At 41.1% G+C, this 25,828-nt stretch overlaps 1 protein-coding gene across 5 annotated transcripts; it reads left to right on the top strand.

Annotated features, from left to right (window-relative positions):
* LOC109834211 (internal alternative NAD(P)H-ubiquinone oxidoreductase A1, mitochondrial-like) lies at positions 1,109-25,827 on the top strand. 5 transcript variants are annotated; one of them, XM_020402182.1, is made up of 9 exons: positions 1,109-1,153; positions 1,946-2,536; positions 3,440-3,653; positions 16,523-16,683; positions 16,768-16,833; positions 16,929-17,092; positions 17,180-17,294; positions 18,166-18,345; positions 25,427-25,827. In XM_020402182.1, the coding sequence occupies exons 2-9, from the start codon at positions 1,976-1,978 to the stop codon at positions 25,580-25,582; spliced, it is 1,617 nt and encodes a 538-aa protein (XP_020257771.1). In that variant the 5' UTR covers positions 1,109-1,153; positions 1,946-1,975; the 3' UTR covers positions 25,583-25,827. The 5 variants fall into 5 exon arrangements, with proteins under 5 accessions (XP_020257771.1, XP_020257769.1, XP_020257768.1 ...); XM_020402180.1 differs by lacking the exon at positions 1,109-1,153 and adding an exon at positions 1,236-1,263; XM_020402179.1 differs by lacking the exon at positions 1,109-1,153 and adding an exon at positions 1,270-1,352.

The raw sequence follows: 25,828 nt of genomic DNA, 5'->3' as shown, positions 1-25,828 counted from the left end.
TGTTTTGTTATATGTTGAGATTTCTAAAATGTTGTTTGTTTCATTAATATTTTGGGATTTGAGATACTACAATTTGTAATATTTTTGTTTGTTTCAAACTTTTTAGGATTTGAAATCCTTAATTTGTCTAACACTTTTAAAATCCACCCCACATCCCACCCAAAAAAGAGGATTTCACAAATCCTTAAATATAATACTTTTTTATTATTTGGGGATTTGATATTCTAAAATTTGTTTTGAAACAAATAAGTTTTATGGAATTCTAAAACCCAAAAAAACTCACTTTTTGATCCTAGAATTTGAAATCCCACCCAAATGCCAAAATTTTTTTGAAACAAACACCCCCTAAAAGTAAGATTACTTATCCTTTGGGTGAAACAAACATTGAAAGCTAAAAAAAGTGGGATTCCATAAAACTAAAACTTGTCCATAAATTTTTTATGGATTAGGTTGGAATCCATAAATTAAATAGGATTCCTAATCCTATTCCTAGCCCTTGGTGAAACAAACAGCCCCTATGCTTACATATTGTCACGATCTTTTAGGGGGTGTTTGGTAATCTGAAAGTGAATTTAAAATATGTAAGTTACTTTTTTTTTTACAAATAACTTTTACATCCATGTCAGCACGCAAGTGAAATACAGTGTTTGTTTAAAAAATTAAATTATTATCGAAAGTGCAATATGAAGATGATGTGGCAAAATAAGATTAATTAGAAAATATAATTAAAATTATTTAATTAAATTAGTTACTTTTTTGTCACTTTCATGTGACTTCACCACTTTTTTAGGGGAAGTTAAAATTGCATTAAATCTTATGTGGCAACTTTCTTACATCTCACTTTCATAACCACTTACATGTAAACAAACACCTTAATTGTTAAATGAAAGTAACTTTCTTACTTTCATCTTTCACTTGCATGCAAACAAACACCCCCTAAATCTTCATAATCCAGAAACCTCGGAGGAGGAACGTTGGTAGTTGACGCGTCAGCTTTCGGGCAACGTTTTCTTTTCAACCCCACACTGAACTAACAAATTACGGAACCCAACACCCTGATCTCAGCAGTCTCGTACGTAGCCTCTTGCAAATTAAGAATTCAGTTACCCGTCAAATTCTGTGATCGCGTTCGGTTCCCGACATTTGAGCAGGCGTAAGTCCTTTTCTGTAAAAAAAAAGCAATTAAAACGAATATTTAATTCCAAGGGAGTCGGTAGGAAAACGTGAGTGTTTTCTTGGCCTACAAGTCAAAATCTCCACGAGGTTTTCCAACTTTATTTTCTCTTTTATTTGTTTATTTGCTCCCTTATTATTAGCTCACAGGCAATTACTTCGGATAAAAATCCTCGGAAGTGAGATCTCGAGAGCCCTCCTCTGTTTTCCTTTTGATTTTTGGTGCGGTATTTGTTGGATTTTTATGTTGAATTTACTTTAGCTAGTTTTTTTTTTTGTGTGTGTATTTTTTCCTGGTTTCTATTGGAAATTGTTAGGGTTTAGTTCTCTCTGGCATAAATGCACTTTTTTTTTTACTTCACGGTCTGCAATTATCATTGACTGCAGTTATTTTCCTTCTTTGTTCACTTCGAATTAACATATTATGAATATGTGGAAGTATAATTGTTAATAATTGCAGTCCTGAAACTTGTGTTTTGATTCATCTTATAGGCGTTATTTCTGTATAGCTGAATTCAGTTTATAGAAAAGTTCATTTTTTTATTTTGAACTTTTGTTCCGTCCTCACAACCTCTTGCATGCAACGGTGCGTACCGTTGTACTCTGTCAAATTTCCAATCGCCCTTCTCTTGTTGTATTCTGCATGCCCAGATGTTTGCAAGAGTAGTTGCTCTGTTTTTATCTTCTCATTACTAATTATAAATGTGTGCTCAATACCTCTTTGACCATATAATTTTGACATTAATTGCATTCTTCTGTTTAAAATTGTTAGAAGAGAGGCTCTAGAGGATCAGTTTGAATCATGGCTTGGTCAAGAATTGCTCGTGGAGCATTCAGATCGAATGGCATTTACCGATATAGCCTCCTTCCTAGTGCAAGACCTTGCTCTTCCTTGCTTAGACCCATCATGACAAGCAACATGGAACATCCTTGCAACATGGAAAATATGGGAGATTTCAAATTTGGAAGGCGAGGAATAACTACGACCCATGAATACCAATTTCCTTCAGCAGAGAGAGTTATCGAAGATGTTTCAGACTTGGAGGATAATGTCACCGGTGAGGACTTACCAGGATTGGGGCCTACAAAGATCGGAGAGAAGCCGAGAGTGGTGGTTCTTGGCACCGGGTGGGCTGGGTGCCGGTTTCTTAAAGAATTGGACACTGAGATGTATGATATAGTGTGTATATCTCCCAGGAATCATATGGTCTTCACTCCTTTGCTTGCTTCTACATGTGTGGGGACCTTGGAATTCCGGTCTGTTGCTGAACCTGTTAGCCAGATCCAGTCAGCTCTCGCGGGAGCTCCAAATTCGTATTTCTATTTGGCTAATTGCTCCGGCATTGACACTGATAAGCACGAAGTAAGTAAAACTTAGGATATCTTTCTTTGTGTGTTTAGTATTGTTGATTGGTAATTGTGAACTGGTGCCTGATATTCATATCCGTAATTTTTGTTAATAAGCATCGTGGATAATTATGTTAGTTTTGTATAGGCTTTCCAATTTAGTTATTTGCAAAGCTCTTTTGGTAGTTTGAGTGAGGATGAATATGAGAGTAGATAAAGAAACAAATTAGTTGTTTCTTGAGAAATGAAGGTTTATTTAGTAAGATTCAAGCTTGGTGCATGGTTGCCTGAGTTCGGATGAGAATTAGGATTATAGTTTGAAGGTGCATGTAGCATGAGGAGGAACAAAATTGGTTACAGCAGAAAGAATAACGTAAGGTGCTTTTGCTAACGAAACTGAGAGAACCCTATATTTGTGGATTTAGGTAGAGGACTATCAGTGACTTGGGCAAATGCTGGCGCATTTGGCAAATGTTTAAGGAAGAGAGATTAGGGAGAAGGAACTTTTTAATCCATTTAGATAAATAAGGTTTAAATTGGTTAACCCGTTGGGTGAGATTTGTTTAATCCTTATGCTCTGCTTTAGTTTGAGAATAAAGAGGATTGGTACTATTTTCTTTATAAATAAAGGGGTCATCTCTTAACCCGTCTAGAGGTTGATTAGCAAACCGCTCAAATTGAAGGATTAACTCATTTTAATCCCTGTAGAGTGTTTACCTTAACCCTTTGCATTAGGCAATTACTACAGGTTAACTCATTTTGTTCCCTGTGATTTTCTTTTTTGTGTTTGACAGGTTAAGGAAGGATTAACTTCCTTAACCTCTCACTTAGCCTTGTGCTAAACAAGACCTTATGCCTTAATTTCTAGAGCTTTGATCTTAGTCTTTCGTTTGTTCTCTGATAATTTCACATCCTCTAGGTATACTGTGAAGTTGCTGCAGGTGCTGGGTTACCGAGGGATCCATACCGCTTTAAAGTTGCATATGATAAGCTGGTAATTGCAGCTGGAGCTGAGCCTTTGACATTTAACATTAAGGGAGTCAAGGAGCATGCACTTTTCCTTCGTGAAGTAAATCATGCACAAGAAATAAGAAAGAAGCTATTGTCGAACCTTATGCTCTCTGAAAATCCTGGTAAGTAGAATTACTTACTGTGAGTAACTTCTACATGTCTTACTGTTTCTTCATGATCAAGAAACAATGGACAATTTACTTTCAGTGAATAATAATGTCTATTTTATTTTTTTATTTCTATGTTTATATCTATGTTACTTGGGTAGTTCTATCTGATGTCGTACCTGTACCGAACAGATACCCCTACTCGCACCGAAACTTCCTTGTACACCTCTTGGATATATGCATATATTTATTCGGTGATGTGCATGTTCTAAGCTAGAACACTCGTCATACATTTCTTGGGCATATATCCTGCACCTCACATCCACTTCCTGAATCTCGTGAACTCTTTGGACATGGCTCGGGTTTGGACATAGATCCTTTGAGTACATGGTTAAAAAACATACACTTTTCCAGTTTAATATCTGCATCATAAAAGAAGCATAGAGGATGTTATATAAATTTTATTCCTCATAACATGTGAATGGAAAAACAACATTGATCTAGTGGAAATTATTAATCTCAATATATATGCACACAATACAACGAGCCCTCCTACCCTACCTTTTACAAATTTGCCGTGTTTTGTACCCGTAATGGTGCATGTATCCCTGTAACGTAGGTTTATATAGTTATACTGAAATCATAACTCTATAAAACCATAGGAGAACTGGAGTTCTCTTTTTTTATTTTACTGCCCACTAGGCCACTAATAAACTGAAACCAATGTTCTAAAATTTGATTGTGTGTTCTCAACTTAACTCTCCATGCATGTGATTGTTATACTTGAGGACAATGATATTCTTGGATGGTAGCATATTTGTCTCTGCTATCTTCCATTATGATCTAGAAGTGAAAGAATTGGATCAGTTTATTGAATTGTATTGAGTTTCAGCTCCATTTGTCCTTCGAAGGCTATAGTAAATGGGTATTACACAATTGGAATATCTCTCTAAAGAAATAAAAATAAATATTATATTTTCCTATTTTGTTGGGAAAGAATGCTTGAAGGTAACTTGACGGACAGACATATATGTTACAATGTGTTGTATTGTATCCTCCAAGAATGCAATAAAGCATACATTGGTATGGTATGAGCTCTTTGATTCATAGAAAGCAATGAATCCTAGTATTTTTAGTGCTGATTTGATTCTTCTAGACCTGGCTAACAGCAAAAAGTATTGGAATTTTCATTTTATTTCGATTTTTTATACAATGGAGACTAGAGCAATGTGTTTTTGATGTTGCACTAAATATTGTACAATACTTCTCTTTTTCAAATCAGAATGTTCTGTAAGAAATATCTTTGTGACTGTTCGCGGTGAAAATTGTAGTTTTCATTGAAGTCATTGTCATCTTGAATAACAACTTTTTGAGTTACAAAAGATCCGGTCTTTTTTAGATCCGGTTACAACGAAATCAAAGAAAAAAAAATTACAACTTTCTCCTTTTGAACAAATCGCGAGCTCCTGTTTTGCGGTCGCTCGCTTTGTGTGGGTTCTTTGCCGACGCCGGGGTTAATCCGTGGACCACCGCGCGATCTAGATCCGGTCGGATCTACACGATTGGACGGGTATTATTCCGCGAAGGGAATAATAGTCGGGGAGGATTAGTTCACCAAGGAAATAATCGTCCAAATCTCGGGATCAAAGGCCAAGCTTTGATCCGGAGTGTAGTTTCGTGTAGATCTTAGATCTGATTTTTACCTCTCGAACACCTGCCTTTTGTGACGTGGACGCTCGCCGAGAATCAGATCTGAATCTTCAAGTCCTCAAGTCTTCAAAACTCTAAGCTCGATCTTCAATTCGACAGAGTTTCGGCTCTTAAAGTTCTAACCTTTTCAAATGAACAAAGGGGAGCCTATTTATAGGCTCTCTGAACTGTGCCCGCGCACGGATCTGGGTCGGCCACCCATGGGTGGCCGGCACTGGGCCGAGCCACCCATGGGTGGCTGTCCGAAATTGATCTTGATTCGATCGTGATTCGTCCGAGTCCGCTCTCGGTTGGATGACTCGTTGATTCCTCAACTCATTAGCTTGATTCTGCACGCGGGTGGATTCATTCCGTTGTTCGCGTGCGATTTGTCGATCTCGTCGCCTCGTTGGTTCGTCGGTTTGTGCCGAGCTATGCTAGGGGACCTATAAGCAATTTTATATGCCTACAGATACCCCCTCCAAAGTATTTCAGTCTCGTTCTTTTATAGAAGAGTCTGGAATATTTTGGATATGCTTGTCCCAACCTTCAGTCGGTGTAACGGGACCTTGGAATGGCTTCTGTTCTTGATTCCTTCAATCCTTCAGGCTATTCGGTGCTTTGTCGAATGTCTGTAAGGGTTCCGGTGCTGCATTTATTGTCTGACCGTTTGTCGGAGATTTTGAACCTTGAAGTCGATTCCTGATTTTTGATTTTCAGCTCGTGGGATTGACCATCGATTGCTGGCGTCGAGTTTTTTATGTGCAACGCGTTGTCCGGCGTTGTGTTGTTGAGTTATCCTTAAGAATATTTATAAAAATATTCTCCAGGAACTTCTCAACCAAAAATAGGGAATAGTTTATACTCATATACCTTATTGGAGTATTAAGAAGCAGTTTATACTCGTATACTTTTCGGAGTATTAAGAAGCAGTTTATACTCGTATACTTTTCGGAGTAAGATGGAGAAGCAGTTTATACTCGTATACTCATCGGAGTCTTAAGAAGCAGTTTATACTCTTATACTTATCGGAGTGGTGCCGTTCTTAACTGGCTTACTCTAGCGTTATGACGCCGGCTTCAACCAAAGTCTGGATACTATTCTTTAAAGTAAAGCAGGCCTTGGTGGGATGAAGGTGATAGATCTAAATCAAAACTTGAGATCTAAAACCATATAGCCATGATTAATTCAAAGAGATTAACAATAATCAAAAGAGCGGAAGCTTATACCTGAATCCATGGATGAAATCTTGATTTGGGTTTTTGATGATCTTCTAACCTTAGGGTTTCTCTAAATCCGAATTTCTCTAGCTAGATGGGGGTGTAGAGAATTAGAGAATGTAACCCTAGGTTAGGGACCATAACCCCTTATTTATAGATGTTGTACTTTTGTAATTTAGCCCCTCAATAAATCACAATTACAACCTGGTATCTGCACATATAACCCCATGATTATATTTAAATACCCATTAACCCAACTTAATTAATCACTTCAGTGAGTTATCCTGAAAGATAGCAATACACATTGATTAATCATATGTGCCCACAATTAGAATTATTAGATTAAATCCAACAATCTCCCACTTGGGCACCATATGATTCCTTAAATTGTGTATAACCTTATGAGCTCAAAAAATGTTATCACTGAAAAGGTATTTCCGAACAATCTCATCCATTGACTATATCAATATAGGATCAAAGCGGCCTTCGTCACATTTATCGTGACTCGACCCATCAATGGTCACATATACCAATACAATCAAACGACATAGATCAATCATGGATGTGCAGCATGAAAATTACATGCAATGTGATCAGTACATGTCTATTTTCAACTGGTCCTCCTTAGTGAGGTCAAAACCAAACATAATGTAACAGAGTGTCTTAACTGAATACTTTATTCTGATCAGACAATACAACCAAACATAAAGCACCACAATTACAAACTCCCACTAAAACATAATATCCTCAAATAATACCACACCCATATGAGCAGTATGCTCATGAAAGACCTTAGGTGGCAATCCCTTAGTAAGAGGATCAGCTATCATGGAGTTTGTCCCAATGTGCTCTATGGATATCTGTCCACTCTGTACCCTTTCTTTCACAACCAGGAACTTAATGTCAATATGTTTTGACTTAGTTGAGCTCCTGTTGTTATTGGAATACATTACTGTAGATTTATTGTCACAATATAGCCTTAGTGGTCTTTCAATATTTTCCAAAATGCGCAGTCCCGTGACAAAATTTCGCAGCCATATTTCCGAACTTTTCATGGCCTGAGAGAAGTTGATTGGATCATCTTCTAACATTCCACTACTTTCCTCATGTTCTTGGAGAAATACAATATAATCATCCGGAATAGCATTTCTCCTTTCTCTCGTGGATCTCCTTAATGGCACTGGTTCTTGAGGTTGTTGAGTTTGTTCTTCTGGAACAGGGAGTTGTTCAACATTATCATCTTGAGGTTCCGGATTTACTTCTTGAGCAACAACAGGTATAGGAACCTGAATATTGTCAAAAGTAACTGTATGGATTGGATCTGAAGCCAATTCCTCCTCAAAACTAATGTCTCTAACCTTATTTCTCCCCCCAAACTCAACATCCTCAAAGAATGTTGCTGTTCCCGTCTCAAAAATGTTCCTTATAGTGGGATCATAAAACTTAAAGCCCCTAGAGCGTTCAGAGTATCCAATAAAGTAGCTGCTAACTGTTTTGGAGTCCAATTTCTTTTCATTTGGCCTATAAGGCCTTGCCTCAGCTGGACATCCCCAAATATGTAAATGCTTTAAACTGGGCTTTCGACCAGTCCAAAGCTCATAAGGTGTTTTAGCAACTGCTTTACTTGGTACTCTATTCAGAATGTAAGCTGCTGTCTTAAGTGCTTCTCCCCAGAGTGACTCTGGTAAAGAAGAATGAGCAATCATACTTCTTACCATATCCTTAAGAGTCCTGTTTCGTCTTTCAGCTACACCATTCATGCTAGGTGAACCCGGCATGGTGTACTGTGGGACGATACCGTATTCCTCTAGGTATCTAGCAAATGGTCCTGGACGTTGTTCACCTGAACCATCATATCTACCGTAGTACTCACCACCACGATCAGATCTGACGGTTTTAATTCTTCTGTTGAGTTGATTCTCAACTTCAGCTTTATAGGCTTTGAACATGTCCAGAGACTCAGATTTTTCATGAATAAGATATAGGTGCCCATAACGTGAGTAATCGTCTATGAATGATATAAAATATTGTTGACCATTCCAGGATTCCGTAGGGAATGGCCCACAAATATCCGTATGTATCAATTCTAAGACATCCGAAGATCTGTTGGCACCTAATCTTTTCACTTTGGTCTGTTTTCCCTTGATACATTCAACACATACGTCGAAGTCCGAAAAATCAAGGGAATCCAAAATGCCATCAGACACAAGACGCTCAATTCTACCTTTTGAGATATGACCTAAGCGCTTATGCCATAATGTCGCCGAATTTTCCTTATTTAATTTACGCTTAGTACCACGTGATTCCACATGCAAGGATTCATTGTAAGAAGCAATTGTATCAAGCAAATATAGGTTGTCATAAATACTCAAGTAACCGGTTCCCACAACATTTGAATTAAAAGATAAACTGAATTGACTGTTTCCAAATGAACAAGAATAACCTGATTTGTCCAATACAGAAACAGAAACCAAATTCCGTCTAAAAGACGGTACTACAAAAGTATCTTTTAAATCCAAATAATAACCAGTTCCTAACAACAACCTAAAGTGCCCAATTGCTTCCACATCTACCGATTGTCCGTCGCCCACAAAGATGTGTCTTTCAACATCACTTGGCTTTCGGTAGCTCAGGCAACCCTGCATAGAAACACTTATGTGAGTAGTAGCACCAGAGTCTAACCACCAAGTGTTTCTAGGTACTGAAGCTAAATTAACCTCAGAACAGACCAAAGCAAGGAACGTACCCTTATTATCACGCCAGGCGTGATATTTTGTACAGTCCTTCTTTACATGTCCAGGCTTCTTACAGAAGAAACAACCCTGATTATCCTTATGTTGTTTCTTCTCAACTGGACCCTTAGCAGCTTCCTTATCATTCTTCCTTTTCTTGCCCTTATCCTTAGAGGCATAGGCCAAATGAGCACTTTCTGTCTTATCTTGCTTCAACCTGTCTTCTTCTTGCACACAGTATGAAATGAGCTCATTTAGAGTCCATTTCTCCTTTTGACAGTTATAACTGACCTTAAATTGGTTAAACTGTGCAGGAAGAGACAACAAAACCAGATGCACTAATAACTCGTCACAAAGATCGAGTTTAAGTGCCTTAAGCTTTGAAGCAATATGAGACATTTCCATAATGTACTCCCTGATATTTCCTTTGCCCTTATACTTCATTGAAATCAAGCGAGCTAAAAGCGTGCTTGTTTCTACCTTATCGTTTTTCGCAAAACGCTTCTCAATTTCGGCAAGGAAATCTTTAGCCTTAGTAATCCCTTCGGATTCTATGCCCCTGAAGGCTTCCGGAACGCCGCGCTTAATGATCATAAGACTCATGCGATTTGAACGCTCCCACTTCTCATGCTCCTTCTTTGCATCAGGAGTGCTATCCGCATTGAGAGGTTGGGGTTGTTCAGTTCTTAATGCATAGTCAAGATCCATGCAGCCAAGAACAATTAATATGTTCTCTTTCCAAACCTTGAAGTTTGTCCCATTTAGCATGGGAATTGAGTTGATGTTAGCAGAAATTGTTGCAGCAGATGCATTAGCTGAAATAAAACAAAAGAAGCTCACATCAATAACCATAATCAATATCATTCAAATAATGACAGTCCTCATCCAAGATATCGGGCACAACATTAATATCAAGTCTTTGAATAGTAATATTAACTTGTAAGTGATACATTGTTGCAATGATCAAACACTGACAATAACTCATGTCAAATAATAAAACTATCTTTGGATCGATTCATTATTCACATGTAAACCTTATAATTGTCACACGCTTATCATCGCAGATGTGTATACAGTCTAAATAAATATTAACCTTCCTTTGGGCCGATTAAATATTTATACGAAAATACACACAAACATCTCACATTCCTTATGAACAACCTACACAAGAGAGGTTACTTTGGCAACTTCTTGTTTCAATTAATCAATTGGAGTGAGAGACAACCTTAATACCTTAGTGTCATAATATTTGAATTAAATAATTGATTAAGAACCGAATTTAGATTTAAGAAATTTTTTTTTAAATCAACTGAATTTCCTAAACTTAATTGGGGTCTCACAGCTTAATTAGGGCCCATAACTTAATTGAATAAATTAAGTATACCAAAGTGGACCCATGAAAAGCCGAGGCTTAACCATAATGAACACGAAGTTCCCTTAGCTTCGAACGCGAGGTTCGACTGTATTGAGTACGAGACTCACTTAAGTACGAACGCAAGGTTCGTTTGAAAAATGAACGCAAAGTTCAACCTGAGCACGAACGCAATGTTCGACCTGAGAACGAACGCAAAGTTCGTTTAAAATTGAACGCAGAGTTCATCCTGAGTACGAACGCAAAGTTCGACCTGAGAACGAACGCAAAGTTCGTTAAAAAATGAACGCAGAGTTCAACCTTAGTACGAACGCAATGTTCGACCTGAGAACGAACGCAAGGTTCGTTTAAAAAATGAACGCAGAGTTCATCCTGAGTACGAACGCAAAGTTCGACCTGAGAACGAACACAAAGTTCGTTTAAAATTGAACGCAGAGTTCATCCTGAGTACGAACGCAAAGTTCGACCTGAGAACGAACGCAAAGTTCGTTTAAAATTGAACACAGAGTTCCGCTCACCTGAGTTGAACGCGAGGTTCACCTTAGAACGAACGCGAGGTTCGTTAAAATTGAGCTTGACGCTCACCTGAGTTGAACGCGAGGTTCACCTTAGAACGAACGCGAGGTTCGTTAAAATTGAGCTTGACGCTCACCTGAGTTGAACGCGAGGTTCACCTTAGAACGAACGCGAGGTTCGTTAAAATTGAGCTTGACGCTCACCTGAGTTGAACGCGAGGTTCACCTTAGAACGAACGCGAGGTTCGTTGAGCGCGAAGCTCGGTTAAAATTGAACGAACGCGAGGTTCGTTTGAAGGTAACCACCTCCTCAATTTCGCCATGAACCCTTAGGGTTTCAAATTGAAACCGCCGCCGAACCCAAAAAAAAACTTTGATTTTTATTTTCAAAACAGATCCAGAATTGGAAAAAATTGAAGAAAAAATCAAAGAAAAATCCAAAAAATTCCAAAAAGTTACTGTTCATCCGAAAAAAACTTTACTTTTCACCCGGAAAAATTTTTTGTTACTGTTCACCGAACATTAATGTTCATCCGAACCCAAAAAAAATGAATCTTTAACCAGAGATTTAAGATCAAAAAACCCAATAAAACTTAAATCCCTAAGAATTATCAAGGTGGCTCTGATACCACTTGTTAGATCTACATCATAAAACTTGAGATCTAAAACCATATAGCCATGATTAATTCAAAGAGATTAACAAAAAACTAAAAGAGCGGAAGCTTATACCTGAATCCATTGCTTGATCTTGATTTTGGGTTTTGGATCTTCTAACCTTAGGGTTTTCTCTTTAGCCGAATTTCTCTCTTAGATGGGGGTGAAGAGAATTAGAGAATGTAACCCTAGGTTAGGGACCATAACCCCTTATTTATAGATGTTGTACTTTTGTAATTTAGCCCCTCAATAAATCACAATTACAACCTGGTATCTGCACATATAACCCCATGATTATATTTAAATACCCATTAACCCAACTTAATTAATCACTTCAGTGGGTTATCATGAAAGATAGCAATACACATTGATTAATCATATGTGCCCACAATTAGAATTATTAGATTAAATCCAACAGAAGGATCCTCCTGTGGTATGCGCAGTACTTCGGATCCGTAGTATTGTCAGCTTCCTCCTGATTCGTGATCGGTGGCAGCTTGATCTTGTTATTTTTAAGGAGGGATTCGAAGATGGCTGGAACGTCTTCGTCCTTGAAAGAGTACTCTTTTTGGAGCCTGTGATCCGAAGTCTTCTGCTGTCTCCGGGATTGCTGTTGCGACGTTTGATTAGCATCAACAGCCGCTGCAGGTGTCTTGCCCTTACCACGGGAGGCGAAGTTAGAATTCGGAGGCTTAGTTGTTGATTGACCCCTCTCGGCTTTCTTCCTTCGGAGGAAGCGTTCGGCTTGTTCACCGCGCACCTTCAAGTCTTTCCAAGTGTCAGACGGTGCTGTTCCCATTGCTTCCAACACGTCCAGTGCAAGGTTGTTGTGGCAAGTCTGGAGAATGAATTCCTCAGTGATCGGGTCCCGACAATTCATCGCCTTGTTCCGGAACCTTTTGACAAAGGTGTCGACTAACTCCTCGTCTTTTTGCTTCTCATCGAGCAATGATCCGATAGATATCTCGGTGTCGTCGTCGAAGAAATTGGTGAGGAACCTGGTCTCCATATCGTCCCAGCTGTTCACGCTACCTGGCTTGAGGCGGTGATACCAATCGAAGGTGGCTCCGCGAAGAGTGCCGACGAATGACCGCACCATCAGAGGCTCATTGCCAGAGATTACCCCTAGGTGTGATTTGAAATAAATCACATGCTGAGTGGGCGAACCCTTCCCATCAAACGGCGTGAAGTTAATTAGGTTGAACTTCGCCGGATATGGGATCGATTCCCACTCTCTTGGGTATGGACAGGGAATGCCTGTTTTCTTCGTCTCTTGAGCGGAGATCAATGTGTTGATTTTGCTCTCGAGGTTTTTGATCTTCAGACTTTCGCCTGTGTTTTCGTTCTGAGGCGGAAGTGTGACATTACGACTAGCATCCTCATTACCACCCCCTGCATTGACGGGAGGATTATTGGCATTGTGAGCTTCATCCGTATCCGTGTGCTCCTCTTCCTGAACGACCTGGTTACGGCGGCTTGGTTCACCTTGCTGGTTCGTCAGTGCCTGAATTTGTTGGTCATGCATTTCTCTCATACTCTGCATGGCCATCTGTATTTCGAACCTGAAGCTCTCCTGTTGTTTAGTCATGTCTTCTTCGAGCATCTTGGCCACTTGTTCCGCGCTTATCATAAATGACTCGCGGGGTTGTCCCTCGCTGGATACTGTATTGTCTGATGCGACAGCAGAACAGGAATCCGATTCTTCATCTTCGACACACCGGGGTACTTCCGGAATTGACTCGGGGTTCTCCTGTGTCGACGTCCCTTTGCTGGTCATATTCGTGGTGACCCTCGGAAATTCTCCTTCCTCGACTACCATTCTTCTTTGTCGGAAACGCCTAGGCCTTGGTTTTGGCGTTTCGGTGGTGAGCCTTTCGAAAACCGAAATTCTTTCGGGGACCGTCTTGATGCAGTTGCACTTAGACAGTACCGCCCGAATGAGCTTTGAACAAGGGCACTGAGTTTCTTGTTTTTGGGGACTCATTTTCCTGGTTTTATTCGTACCCCCAGCACGATAGTACAACTCGTCTGCTTGACGGTCGGAGTAACCTATCGTGTGTTGGCACGACTTCTCAGGTATAACGCTATCGCCATCAGACGATAATGTTTCCTTCTGAGGGGGAATTACCTTCTTAGGGTTTTTGAAAGTTACACGCCTCGAAACATGCCTTTTTGGGCGTGAGTTCTCGGCGGGCTCCTGAACTTCGATGCGCAAGTTGATGCGGGTATCTGTCCTGGTCTCTTTGTGATGTTGGAGGTGACGGCGACCCCCAGCATGTTGCGTCGTCCGGGGCTTCTTCATCGGACCCAAACGATCTTGAACAGGAGCTTTGCCTCTCTCGTCGGGAACCAGACCGAGGTGCTCCAAGACTGGCTTCTTCCTTTGGGACGATTCTGCATGATCTCCCGGAGAAGCTATTGGGATTACCGGCGACTTTGGTTGATTCACCGGAGGTTGAACTTTGGTTAGAGGCTGTTTCGGCCTCCACACTTGGCGGGTTGATGGCGGCTTCTTGGCCACTCTTCCTTTCTTCAATTCCTCGGCCTTCTGCACGAGGATTCTTGCTTGTGCAAGCAGTGCGCGGCGTTTGTGAATCCGCTCTTCGAGTGTCGAACGGTTCCGTTTGACCCGGATCCATTCGCTCGTCGGCGACTTGGAGGAACCGCCATTCTTCAGTTGTTGAGGCTGTTTGCCTCTCCTATTCTTTAAATCCGCGTTGTAGCGGACCCCGTCCGTAGACTCCATCGCTTTGGCGAATTGCCGCGCAAGGCGTTGACGTCGCCTCTGGCGGGCTCTCTTTGAGAGAGTCACAACGCCCTCAACAGTAGAAGCGTCGGCAAGAATAGGTTTGACCTCGTTGGAGGTCGGTGGAACTTCACCTGACGCAACTTTGGCGTCAGTTGGGGTGAGAGCATCGTTGGTATTCTGAACTTCTTCAAACCAACGAGCTTTTCTCCTGGAGGAGTAACTTCCTTTGGACTTGCGGGGGAGGTTGATCCGGACGAGGATGAAAGTATTCCTCGAACTTGGCGCTGGTCGAATTCGTACTCGACCTCCTCCTCGACCGGGATCGGAATCCGCGGCTGCGACGTGACGATCTCGGCAGCGAGATCGGTGGCTCCCACTGTGGTCGCCAGATTGTTCGCACAGGTGAAAATTGTAGCTTTCTTGAAGTCATTGTCATCTTGAATAACAACTTTTTGAGTTACAAAAGATCCGGTCTTTTTTAGATCCGGTTACAAGAAATCAAAGAAATAAAAAAAATTATAACTTTCTCCTTTTGAACAAATCGCAGCTCCTGTTTTGCGGTCGCTCGCTTGTGTGGGTTCTTTGCCGACGCCGGGGTTAATCCGTGGACCACCGCGCGATCTAGATCCGGTCGGATCTACACGATTGGACGGGTATTATTCCGCGAAGGGAATAATAGCCGGGGAGGATTAGTTCACCAAGAAAATAATCGTCCAAATCTCGGGATCAAAGGCCAAGCTTTGATCCGGAGTGTAGTTTCGTGTAGATCTTAGATCTGCTTTTTACCTCTCGAACACCTGCCTTTTGTGACGTGGACGCTCGCCGAGAATCAGATCTGAATCTTCAAGTCCTCAAGTCTTCAAAACTCTAAGCTCGATCTTCAATTCGGCAGAGTTTCGGTTCTCAAAGTTCCAATCTTTTCAAATGAACAAAGGGGAGCCTATTTATAGGCTCTCTGAACTGTGCCCGCGCACAGATCTGGGTCGGCCACCCATGGGTGGCCGGCACTGGGCCGAGCCACCCTTGGGTTTTGTCGTTTTGTCGTTTGCTCCGTGATTCCCGTTGTGCGGTTGATTTGGACTCTGATCTGTTGATCTGATTTGGCAGTGAATCTGATTCCTGTTTTGGCAGTAAATCCACTTCTGGGTTCGAGTTTGAAACTGATCTTGATTCGGTCGTGATTCATCCGAGTCCGCTCTTGTTTGAATGACTCGTTGATTCCCCGAACTGTTGGCTTGATCCCACGCGCGAATGGATGTATTCCGTTGCTTGCGTGCGATTCGTCAACCTCGTCGCCTCGTTGGTTCGTCGGTTTGTGCCGAGCTATGCTAAGGGACCTATAAGCAATTTTATACGCCTACAGTGACCATGTTGACATATATTGACTGTGGCATACAACTAAGAAAACAGCTTGGGTCAATAAGGTTACCTTAAAGCTAAATTGACATCAGAACGTGGCTCCTTATGGAGCACAAGTTTACATGGAAAATCTTCCATGAAATGTTTGAGCATTTATCTTTTAGCCATCCGTTGAGCCAATACTTACGAAGTTAGTTTGCAGCAATTGGCTGAAATCTAACGTTTCTTTGTCAAGAAGCTTGAAGTCCACATCTTGCCAGACATTTCTATAAAGGGAACGATTTATATTGTTTCCAGTTACGTTATACACAGTTGACAGCTTTGGCATGTAAATTCTCCAGATATCTTTGTTGCCTTTTTCATATGTCTTTTCACGAGACTTGTTGGTTTGTTAAAGTCTAGGCATGCTCCTTTCCTGATGATTAATATTTGGAAACTAGCTGGAAATGTTTAAATCCTATACTTCCCTGTTACCATTTTTACAAATAAAGCAGTTAAAGCTTCATATGTAGTGATTTTCTCAACAGAGCTTGACAATTGTCCTATATATTAAGAGAGGATGCTGTAAGAATGAATATTGTTGGTATATGGCAGGCATATCAGAAGAAGATAGGAAACAACTCTTACACTGTGTTGTTATTGGGGGAGGCCCTACTGGTGTGGAGTTCAGTGGTGAATTGAGTGATTTTATAATTAGAGATGTCCGTGAGAGGTACTCTCATGTTAAGGATTATATTCGTGTCACTCTCATAGAGGTAAGCCTACTGCTTAGCATGCATTTGGGAAGAGGAAGCAACAAGTTCACTCATCAATAAATCCCATTTTTCTACTTTATACAGGCAAATGAAATTTTGTCTTCCTTTGATGTGGGACTAAGGCAGTATGCAACTAATCATTTGATGAAGGTGACATAAGATATTCTTAATTGCTATGATATTGTATTAAAGTTCTTTTTCCGTCAAGCAATTTTCCAATTTAATAAAATCTATAATGCACACAGTCTGGAGTTCACCTTTTGCGAGGTGTTGTGAAAGAGGTACTTCCGAAGGAAATTCTTCTAAATGATGGAACTAGAGTTCCTTATGGCCTTTTAGTCTGGTCTACTGGAGTCGGGCCTTCTGAGTTAATTAAATCCCTTGATCTTCCCAAATCTCCTGGCGGAAGGTTTGTTTCTGGAGCATCAATAACCATTAAAGACTATGCATTCATTCCATGGTCTTGACATCTTTTTTTGCTATGGCCACAACACAGAATCGGTGTTGATGAATGGTTACGAGTTCCTTCTGTGGAGGATGTATTTGCACTTGGTGACTGTGCAGGTTTTCTTGAACAAACAGGGAAGCTAGTGCTTCCTGCTTTGGCACAGGTAAGTCTATTTTACTTATACATTTATTTTTCTTTTTTTTTCCCTACTTTTGAGCAGTAGGTCAATTTTCAGTGACACGCTAGAAACTTTAAGTTTTAACAGTAACAATAAATTTCTCAGTCTACTAGTTATATGGTTCAAAGGGAGTTCACAAGTCCTACTCGTTAAGCATTATGGTTCATGTTAATTTTACTGCCACCCATCTTATCTTAGGAGGTAATTCTATTTAGTATAACGATAAAGTAGTAGTTTTGTGCATTGTAGATTACAACTAAATACTTGGCAAAGGAATTCTCCAAGTAGATATCTAATAAAGGGCTAATAGTTTGGAGTTCAAAGATATGGGTGCGCAGGTGGTACAAATTCATATATTTATTGTACAGTCTATTCCATGCTGGTTAAATACATTGAATCATGAATCGAATTTGGTTCCTATATATAGTATAATGGAAAATCGAGGAAAGTGGAAAAACATAAATTAGTATAATCAGGTATAAAGGACAACATGTTACAAACACATAAATCTATAGGATTTACGCATATTTAGAAAATACTACATGACAATAGCTACCAGCCCAATTGGTCTTTGTTGTCTTAGACTGGTGGAGATTATAAAGGTCGTATTTCATCTACTGTAGACCAAGGGTGATCATTAAGTCTTCTCTCTGCCATTGTCGTAGGTATATGGATTATTTGCCATAAACACAATTCTTTACCTAGAAAATTGCAATACCAACTAGTTTTTATAGTGAGGTCAATAATACAATATAATTCTCCTATCATGAGTTGTGAAACCTTTTTAGCATACAACTAAGCATAAAAACTTTCTCATTTTTTGCTCAAGGGTCTGAAACGCTAGTCTGTCCAACAGGTTGCAGAAAGGCAAGGCAAATATTTAGCAGGTCTATTTACAAAGGTAGGAAAGCAGAATGGTGGAAAAGCTTATAGTGCTAAAAGCATATCCTTTGGTGAGCCTTTCGTCTACAAGCATCTTGGAAGCATGGTGTCAGTAGGACGCTACAAGGCACTGGTTGACCTGAGGCAAAGCAAGGTGTGTCCTGTATCTACTGTCGGATTTCTTTTGTTCTCTTTTGTCCAGCATATTAGTAGACTACATTATAATGTGAAGAGGAGCCGGTATCACAAATCAAGAAGTTCAAGGGTGGACGATAAATTCTCACCAATCTTGAGCTAAAAGAGCATATTGGCACCCTGTCTCACATGTTTGGTCCTCGATACACAAAGTGAATATTGCTAGAAATAATCACCTGCTTAATTGGGTTGTCCTTGTTTTATAATGACACTTTTCGGAACAATTGCCTATTTTGCCACAAGTATCTTGTCCAAGAATATCCTTCCAACTCATCAAGGCTACTTGATGATGACAACAAAGCAATGTCTTTATTTTGAATCTTTGGCAAATATAAAATGAAAGAATGCTGTTCCTATAACCCATCCCAGAAGTTTGGGACGAAGGCTTTCATGTTGTCATAATACAAAATTTACTAGTAAAAGGACACTGCTAAATATTACATGCTATACAAAAAATTTTAGGTAAAAGGGCATGCACAAAACATTACATGAGTTAGTTCATAACCGGATTATATCTATTGTCTAAAGTTGAGATTTCAGCCAAATAAAATAGTTCGCTGGTCTTGCTTATGGAATAATGTTACCTATTATATTATCCGCTATTGTCGTAAGTTTGAGGTTTCAGCCTGTTGTGTTTGGGTGAAAATTAGGGTTACTTACTCTCATAGAGAGGTACCCTTTTTATAGAAATGCATTCTTACAGATAGGTCCTTACAATATTGACTAATTACTATCTAAATAACTCAACACTCCCCCTCAAGATGGGCGATAGATATCAATCATCCCCATCTTGTTACAAAAGATATCATACTCTCTAGAACCTAATCCTTTTGTTAAACAATCAGCTAACTGCTCTTCTGATTTCACATAGCTCAAAGTCAGAACTCCTCTATTCAGTTGCTCCTTGATAAAGAACCGATCGATCTCCACATGTTTGGTGCGATCATGCTGAACTGGATTATTTGCAATATTAATTACCGATTTGTTGTCACACCAAAGTTGTAAGGAGTCTCTTCTAAACAAGCGCAGCTCAGATAATACGTTTTTGACCCACATCAACTCGCACAGACCAACTGCCATAGCCCTGTACTCTGCCTCAGCTGTAGACCTAGCCACCACATCTTGCTTCTTGCTACGTCAGGATACGAGATTGCCTCCAACAAATACACAATAGCCTGTAGTGGACCTACGATCATCCATACAACCCGCCCAATCAGCATCACAGTAGCCTTCAATTCTCAGATGTCCAGAACTTCTGAACCGCAACCCCTTTCCTGGGCTTCCCTTAATATATCTAAGAATTCTGCGAACTGCCTCCATATGCTGTTCTCTGGGATCATGCATATATCTACTCACCACACTCACGGCGTGAGTAATATCAGGTCTCGTATGACATAAATATATAAGTCGCCCAACTAATCTTTGATATTGCTCTTTACCCACTGGGTCACCACCCTCGGCACTCATCTTATGATTCTGCTCGATAGGAGTAGATGCAACTCTACACCCCAACATCCCTGTCTCTGAGAGAAGATCCAGAGCATACTTCCGCTGAGAAAGCACTATACCCTTTCGCGTTCCGAGGAAGTATTTCAACTGTCCCAGATCTTTAACTTCAAATTGCTCTCCCAATTTCTTCTTCAACCGTAGGATTTCTTCAACATCATCTCCAGTGATTACAATATCATCCACATAGACTGCCAGAATAGTGATACGAGTTTTGGAGTGCCTGTAAAACACAGTATGATCCCCATTGCACTGCTTGTACCCCATACCGCAGACTGCCAACCTGAATCTGTCAAACCATGCCCTCGGAGACTGTTTTAACCCATACAAAGATTTCTTCAACTTGCACACCTTCCCAGCTACTTGAGAGGTAGCGAAGCCTGGTGGAATCTCCATATACACCTCCTCCTGGAGATCTCCAAGCAAAAATGCATTCTTGACATCTAGCTGATGTAGTGGCCAATTAAAGTTGGCAGCACATGACACCAACATTCTAACAGTGCTCATCTTTGCTACTGGAGCAAATGTCTCGTCATAGTCAATGCCATACGTTTGACTGTAGCCTTTAGCAACCAATCTGGCTTTGTATCTGTCGATCTTGCCCTCTGGAGTTTGCTTAACCGTATACACCCACTTACATCCAACAGCACGCTTCCCAGCTGGCAAAGGTACCAGCTCCCATGTATCATTCTTCTTCAAGGCCCGAAGTTCCTCTTGCATGGCACTCAACCACCTAGGATCTTGCTTAGCGTCCTGCCAGTTGTTAGGTACATGCACTGAATGCAACGATGCATATGAAATGTAATTCGCAATGTCAGTATCCCAACTACCAAACTTAGCTGGAGGTTTTCCAGCATTGACCCTGGAGGTTCTGCGGGGTAAGACAGGAGTGTTAGAAGTATCAGGGAAGAACTCGTTACCTATCGACTCAGGTGGAGAAGTCACTGGAGAGGATGGATTTGGGACATCAACATTTGTGGGCACTGGCGTAGGCACAGGAGACGGCTCATGCTGCTGTTTCTGTCTCCTCGTGTATACTCTCAGCTCCCCCTGACCTTGATTGTCACCTCCTGAGTCGCCACCACTACCCGACGGTGTACCATCACTGCTTGGTGACTCAAGAGGACATGGAATCATCCCAACCATGATGTCATTCTCATTTTCATTCTCCTCCTCTCTACTAGCATCAGTAGAGCCATCTCCAAACAAGGAACTCAACTCCGTCTTCTTCCCGTAAAAAGGTTCAAACTCCCGAAAAGTCACATCCATACTGACAAACAACCTTCTTTCAGTGGGACACCAACACTTGTATCCCTTTTGGCTTGATGAGTAGCCAACAAAGATACATTTAACTGCTTGCGGATCCAGTTTACTCACCATCAATCTGTGATCTCGCACATAACATATGCATCCAAACACTTTTGGTGGAACAACAAAAACATTCGAGCCCAAGAGCATCTCACACGGTGTCTTTATCCCTAATACTCTTGATGGCATTCTATTGATCAAATAAGCTGCTGTCATGACAGCCTCACTCCATAAAAACTTAGGTACATTCATTATCAACATCAATGAGCGGGTCACTTCCAGTAGATGCCTGTTCTTACGTTCAGCTACCCCATTCTGAGCAGGGGTGTCTGGACAGGTGGTTTGATGAAGGATTCCCTGACTAGAGATGAAAGCGGCAAACTCCTTGTTGACATACTCAGTCCCATTATCTGTTCGGAGAATCTTCACCTGCACTCCAAACTGCGTCTTCACATAGGCTGAGAAGTCTTGAAAACATTTGTAAACCTCAGATTTTTGTTTCATCATGTATATCCAGACCATACGTGAATAACAATCAATGAAAGTAACAAACCATTTAAAACCACTAATAGAGGTAGTAGGACATGGTCCCCAAATATCAGAATGGACAAGTGCAAATGGTTCACAACTTCGAAGACCAATCATTCTATAAGTAGAACGAGTATGTTTTCCAAGTTCACAGGCATTACAAAATAACTCTTTTCTATCCACTTTTTTCATTAACTCAGGTTCTAATCTATTCAAACTCTCAAAAGATAAATGCCCTAATCGGCAATGTTGAAGCATCGCTTCTGCCTCTGGCCCTCCGCTAACAGCAGCAGCAATCATTGTAGTCTCTCTGTCCAAGTACCAAAGACCATCACGCCTGATGCCAGTCCCAATCCTCCTCCCCGTTTCCTTCTCCTGGAAGACACACAAATCTCGATCAAATAACACGGTGCAATTTAATTGATCAATGAGAGAGCTAACTGAGAGTAAGTTAACTGAAAACGAAGGAACATGCAATACAGATGACAAGGTAACAGATGAAGTGTAATGAACCGAGCCAGTACCCCTGATGGGTTGGGATGTCCCATCAGCAGTCTGAACTGTCTCAGGATGCATATGCTTACTCGGATAATATAATGCAAACTCACTAGATGCTCCTGTGACATGCCTAGATGCACCTGAGTCTATGATCCAATCAACATGAGTTTTAGTGGATGCAAGTGCCTGAACCTGTGTACCTTTGTTCGCATGAGCATAATCAATAAAGTTACCAAAGCATGTAGTGGTATCCAGATCCTGGTTGACTTGTCCCTTGCCCTTCGAACTCTCAGCCTGAAGCTTGAACAAACGTAGTTCCTCCAGCTCCGTTATTTCAGCTCCAGTCATCCCAGCAGTAGTCTGGGATTCATCTGCCACAGCTAGGTGAGCAACTCCTCGGCCTCCACGTCCCCTGCCTCCACGACCTGTACGGCCACCTCTTTGTCCTCTGCCTCCTTGGTTTCCACTAGTGTTGCGGGGTTGAGGGCAATTGTAGCTGAGATGCCCTTTCTTTCCACAATTATAGCACTCTCTATCATCTCTGATACGAGCATCTGGAACCACCAATGCTGAGCGAACAACGGGTGAGGCCTCACCTGTCATCACCTTCTGTCTGATCTCTTCTTGTTCCATCGATGCAATAGCCTCATCCAAGGAGGGGAGAGATGACAGATGGCACATTGCTGCCCTCCTTCCCTCAAACTTTGGGTTCAGGCCCTTAAGAAAACGAGCCACACGCCTGCGCTCAAGATACTGCCTCCCCAAAAGAACATCTGTTGGGTTTTGTAGTGATAATGGATCATAGTGATCCAAATCCGCCCATAAGTGACGTAGCTCTGCTGCATACTGGTGGACTGTCTTCTCCCCTTGTGTGGTAGCATCAATCTTCTCCTCCACTTCCATCATCATCATCACACTCCCAGCTCCAGAGTACATCCCCTCCAATGTCTTCCAGACATCAGCTGCATTTGAGATAGACTCCACCATCCCAGCTATGGTTGGAGACACAGAAGTCAACAACCAAGAAACCACCAGAGAATTAGTATTACTCCATGTGTTCCACTCAGCACTCGCCTTATTCTCCGGCTCAGTGCGTTCCCCCTTCACATACCTTTCAAGTCCTTTGATTCGAAGGTTCAGTAATGCCCTACGAAACCAACTCAGATAGTTTCTTGTCCCCTCAAGCTTGATGTCATTCGGCAGCAACTTTACCCTCTCCATTACATGCGCCGACTCCGATGCGTTCACAACCGACCTACTAGAATTCTCTTCTAGTTTTGTCTGAAATACCCTGGCCACCCCCTCCAGGATCTCCTTCAATTCCTGACTAGTCACAGGTGTTCCCATCTTCACAGTTGATCCCCTTCTCTTCACCTTTTCATTCCTTGATCAGATCCGAGGGGTAGATCTCGATCCAAACCCCTAGATTCTCAGATCTCACTCTACAACTCCTCGACCAAGCTCAAGGTCAGTTTTCAGAACCCTAAGGTTAGTTTTCAAGAACCCGAAGGTTAATAAACCCAAAGGTTAAAGTTTGCAAGAACCCGAAGGTTAATAAACCCGAAGGTTAAAGTTTTCAAGAACCCGAAGGTTAATAAACCCGAAGGTTAAAGTTTTCAACCAAGAGTTTTTTTTTTTTTTCAACAATCTATTACAACATCTATCTCATCATCAAGTTTACCAAAGACTACCCACAACATTGGCCACCCAAAAATTAACATGAAATTAAACTACTGTTTAGAAGCAAACTAGTCTTCCTCCCATCACACCTCTCAAAAAAAAACTAAATTAAACTCTCTATAGATCTCCCAGTCTCTCTTCTAGATCTGCTGCTCCTTAGATCCCTCCGTTGCTTCCTCTTCTCCGTCTCTTCCTCACCTCCTCTCCAGATCGCCGTCAGATCAGTGACCGCAGCAGCAAGTCTTCATCAACGGCGGCGGCGTTGCTTCCTCTTCTCCTTCTCTTCCTCACCTCCTCTCTAGATCGCCGTCATATCCGTCTCCTTTGGACGACGTTGATGGATCTGCGCAGACACCGCCGTCTCCTTCCCCGGTCTCTCGTTCCACCTTCCGATCCGCCGCTCTCTTCCCCCGAGCTTTCTCCCGCCAGATCCGCCGCCGACTTCTGGACCTCGTGCGCCGGCGACGGAGCTAGTGAAGGCGAAGGGAAAGGCGACGAAGGCGGTGATAGAGAGGAACAGTCGCCAGTCGGAGAGTGTTTGGGCGGCGGTCTACAAGAAGAGGCAGGAGTCTAGGGTTAGCAGCAGTCTACAAGAAGAGGAACAGTGGCGGCGGCTCTGATACCATGTTGTGTTTGGGTGAAAATTAGGGTTACTTACTCTCATAGAGAGGTACCCTTTTTATAGAAATGCATTCTTACAGATAGGTCCTTACAATATTGACTAATTACTATCTAAATAACTCAACACAGCCAAATAAAATAAATCACCTGTCTTTTTTGGAGAAAAACTAAGGGTAATTGTATATCTTTAAATATAAAAGAAAAGTATGTAGGAAAATATGGAAAGGGGAAAGAGCATAAACTATTATGTGGCTTAGCTTTACGCACAACAACACAAATAGGTACAACTTTAGTGCAGGGAAAGTTAAATACGGAAAACAATGAAAATGAACTGCTTATTATCAAGTTGTGTCGACAATATTCGTTAACAGTTTTAATATGAGAGATGCAACATGAAATATTATGATGCAATACTTTATAGTGCCATGTACTGTTATGCATATTATAAACTGGCCGACGCGGTTTTCCTCCAAAAAAGTTGGTTGACATGGTTATAACTGGGTTTAGGTTTGACATGTGAGTCAATCTAGCTAAGCCAGACTATAAATGATGTATGGTTTCAGCTGTAGCCAATTCCTTATCATAGGACATGATAATTATGTCAAATGCTCACTAGGGCTGTAATTCTTAATCAATAGCGCTGTAATTCTTACTCAAAGATCAACCGAGCTAGAATTTCATGGGTAGTGATCTTTAAAATTGTGTACGCTTGGGGCCAAAGCAGAGATGCTCGGCGAACTGTGGAGAGAATGTAAATGAGGCTTCCAATTCTGGAAGAAAGGTAGAACTCTAAAACTCATACGAGAGGGTTTTACTTATGTATACGTAAACAAAAATCAGGCTTTAATCTATTTCTTGACCTGAGTCTTATTTATTTGTGTACTTTACTCACTTGGTAGGATGCCAAGGGCCTGTCAATGGCTGGGTTTATCAGCTGGTTTATATGGCGCTCAGCTTATCTGACTCGAGTAGTTAGCTGGAGGAACAGGTTTTATGTAGCTGTTAACTGGGCTACCACCATTGTGTTCGGCCGTGATAACTCCAGGATTGGGTAAATATATCAATGATGTCGCCAGATACTTGTTGAAGAAAGGATACAGTTGATGCTAATAATATACTTCCAATGAGTTGAATATCGTTTGGATAACATCAGCTCCATTTAAACGATTCACATGTTCCATTACAGTTATCTTTAGTTTCAATTTTGATATCAAATGTTGAGAGGCCATCTCTCCAGTTTTGACTCGATGTTGTTGTATTCAGTTGTATTTCTACAGAACGAAGGTTTCTTTCGTGAGAAT

The sequence above is a fragment of the Asparagus officinalis genome, chromosome 3 (genome assembly GCF_001876935.1).
Source record: "Asparagus officinalis chromosome 3, Aspof.V1, whole genome shotgun sequence".
Classification (NCBI taxonomy): Eukaryota; Viridiplantae; Streptophyta; class Magnoliopsida; order Asparagales; family Asparagaceae; genus Asparagus; species Asparagus officinalis.
This window is presented reverse-complemented; position numbering and strand designations above follow the sequence as displayed.